This window comes from Hemitrygon akajei, chromosome 6 (assembly GCF_048418815.1).
Source record: "Hemitrygon akajei chromosome 6, sHemAka1.3, whole genome shotgun sequence".
NCBI lineage: Eukaryota > Metazoa > Chordata > Chondrichthyes > Myliobatiformes > Dasyatidae > Hemitrygon > Hemitrygon akajei.
The window spans coordinates 48040506-48043024 of NC_133129.1; the positions used below are offsets into that span (position 1 = coordinate 48040506).

The window sequence follows — 2519 nt, forward strand, 5'->3', positions numbered from 1 at the left end:
TCCACACGCGGCTTCTGTTTCAGCGATAAAATGTGATGCAAACCCTTGGATTCCTCAAACAACAAGATGATCAAGCTGCATGGTGCTTTATTTACTGAAGAACTGATCCATGGCAACCAGCTTTTACCTCCAAAGGCTGTACACACGCAGATTGTTCAAGTGTAAGGATTGCAGTAAACATTCAGACTTGTTGCCTGGTTTCAGGATTTGGGCATTCAAAGCACAACACTACATCAAAAACATGGGACTGCAGAAACTTACAAACAAATAAACGCCTGCCAAGTATTCTTTATCAAAAATATCTAAAGATCAAGCAGCATAGGCTTGAAATGCACAATTAAAACACTACAGCCGATCGCCATAGTAAAATAAATGTTTATCACACGTTCTGTTTAAGTTTCGTTACCAAACGGAGCAGTGGTCTGTGCTTGACCCTGTGGCATTGAATATTCCTGCCAAGACAAGGGAAACTTCTTATTGTAAACGCGTTGCGCTCTCAGCAATGGTAGTGCGTTGTATCTTCAGGTGGTACCGAAAAAAGACACGATATAAACATTGAGAAAAACATCTTACCACATTTTCTGGGGTTTTCGTTACTAATCCTCTGCCGATCTCGGTCCCAATGCAAAACTTTGCCTGGTGCTTTTGAAGCAAGGACGAGGATTTAAAGGTCATGTTGCAGCTGGAACACTTTAAGTACCTGGGCGTCATCTTGAGTCGAATTGGTACCTGGACGGGGAACAGCGAGCAGTGCCAGCTAGTGGCGCGACCGGGCTGTGCGAGCTCAAAGCGCTTTAAGGGGGCTCGGGGGCTATAAATGTTCTATTTAACCGCACACTACAAATCAAAACTAATATCCAGCTATTTCATGCAGGCAGTATTGAATAGGGAATAAAAATTATATAAATTCTTGTATTTCAAGAGCCCGAAAATATTTAAGCAAATATCTCAGAGAAAACTCGGGCAGTGTCTCAGGATCTTTTACACCCGCCAGAGGGAGCAAGTTGGGACGTCAAACTTAGATGCCTTCACAGAATTAATACCCTAACGCAGTATACAGCAAACTCTCGAGAAAACCTGACATTCATACCTGACTCGGTTTCCTATCTCTAAATTTTACCGTTTTAACGTATTTTTAAAATCAATAAGAAATTAATATCGAAATTACTTTAGTCAGAGTGATAAATCTGTGGAATTTGTTGCCACTAGCAGCTGTGGAGGCCAAGTCATTGGGTGCATTTAAAGCAGAGATAGATAGGTTCTTGATTAGCCAGGACATCAAAGGATATGGGGAGAAGGCAGGGAGTGGGGGTGACTGGAAGAATTGGATCGGCCCATGACTGAATGGCGGAGTAGACTCGATAGGCCAAACGACCTACGCTGCTCCTATATCTTATGGTCTTTTGGTCTAACAATTACCATTTATCAATCATACAAAAGATGACAAAAACGCTAATTTTACTCTACGTTTAAAAATTGATTATAATTATAATACGGTACAGAAATAAACAAATTAACAGGAGGCAAATTTCAATCAGAATCCTTAAAGGGGACATTAAATACTTGAAAAGCAAAAAAAACGGCTTTTAAGAGTGCTTTATTTATAAAAGGGTGCAGATTTTTTAAAGATTGAAATATGAATTTAATACAAGAAATATAATTGCAATTAAGAACATTAATTTAAATTGACATCAGCTTTTTGAATTCAAACTAAAATTCCAGAAACTGTTAAAGTTTGTGACGTTTTAAGTTACGTGATAGTCTGACATCAAAAACATTTAAAATTATTCAATAAAATATTTAAATGGAAATACAATAAACTGAAGATCCATTCAGTTGGATGAAAAAAATGTTGTTTTGCAACCTTCAATAACTGAAGAGCTTCACACAAATGAAGAACTTGTGTATATCATCATCAACTCCAACATGAATGGGTTAATACCTGGATCATTTACGACACACAAAATGCTGGAGGAACTCAACAGGTCAGGCAGGATCTCTGGAAATGAATAAACAGTCGATCCTTTGTTATACATGTCGAACTAAGAATGACTGTTAGTTCATCCACTCTTCAGCCAGCGACATCGGATAGTCCACGCAACAAGGCAGCTCATTCGTCTGAACAGAAACGTCAAGTCAACCTCAATTATCTACCCGAACTTTGGAGTGTCGGGTACATTCTAACTTAGATGTGCGAGCATAACTTAATTATAGAAAAGTTCCCTTGGTTCCTCCAAGAGGACCACAACCTTATCGTTCGGAGGCTTGCATGCATCAATGACCCAGAGGGTTATGTCGGCTGAAGTCAGAGTTTCATGCTTCGGCTCTTGGTAGGGCCACCTATGCCAAACAGGTCGAAGGGTAGAGGGCGGACTAAGTGGTCCACCGTCCTCCAGGTTCGGAGGGCGGGGGGGAGGTGCAGCTCTGGGCTAACAACCCTGACTGGTCAAACAAAACTGTAACGATAAACAGTAATGAAGAATCCTTCTACATCTGTGTGCGACGGTATTCACAAGTCT

The 2519-nt window shown here is 40.3% G+C and overlaps 1 protein-coding gene across 2 annotated transcripts in view; it reads right to left on the reverse strand.

The window, feature by feature from the left end:
• LOC140729052 (coiled-coil domain-containing protein 17-like) overlaps window positions 1-717 on the reverse strand; it is a 38412-nt gene extending 37695 nt beyond the window's left edge. For both annotated transcript variants that reach the window (XM_073048333.1, XM_073048332.1), the window contains exon 1: window positions 574-717. In XM_073048333.1, coding sequence (XP_072904434.1) covers window positions 574-711 — 138 coding nt within the window. In that variant the 5' untranslated portion in view covers window positions 712-717. The remainder of the gene's footprint in view (window positions 1-573) is intronic.
• Between the last annotated feature and the right edge of the window lie 1802 nt (window positions 718-2519).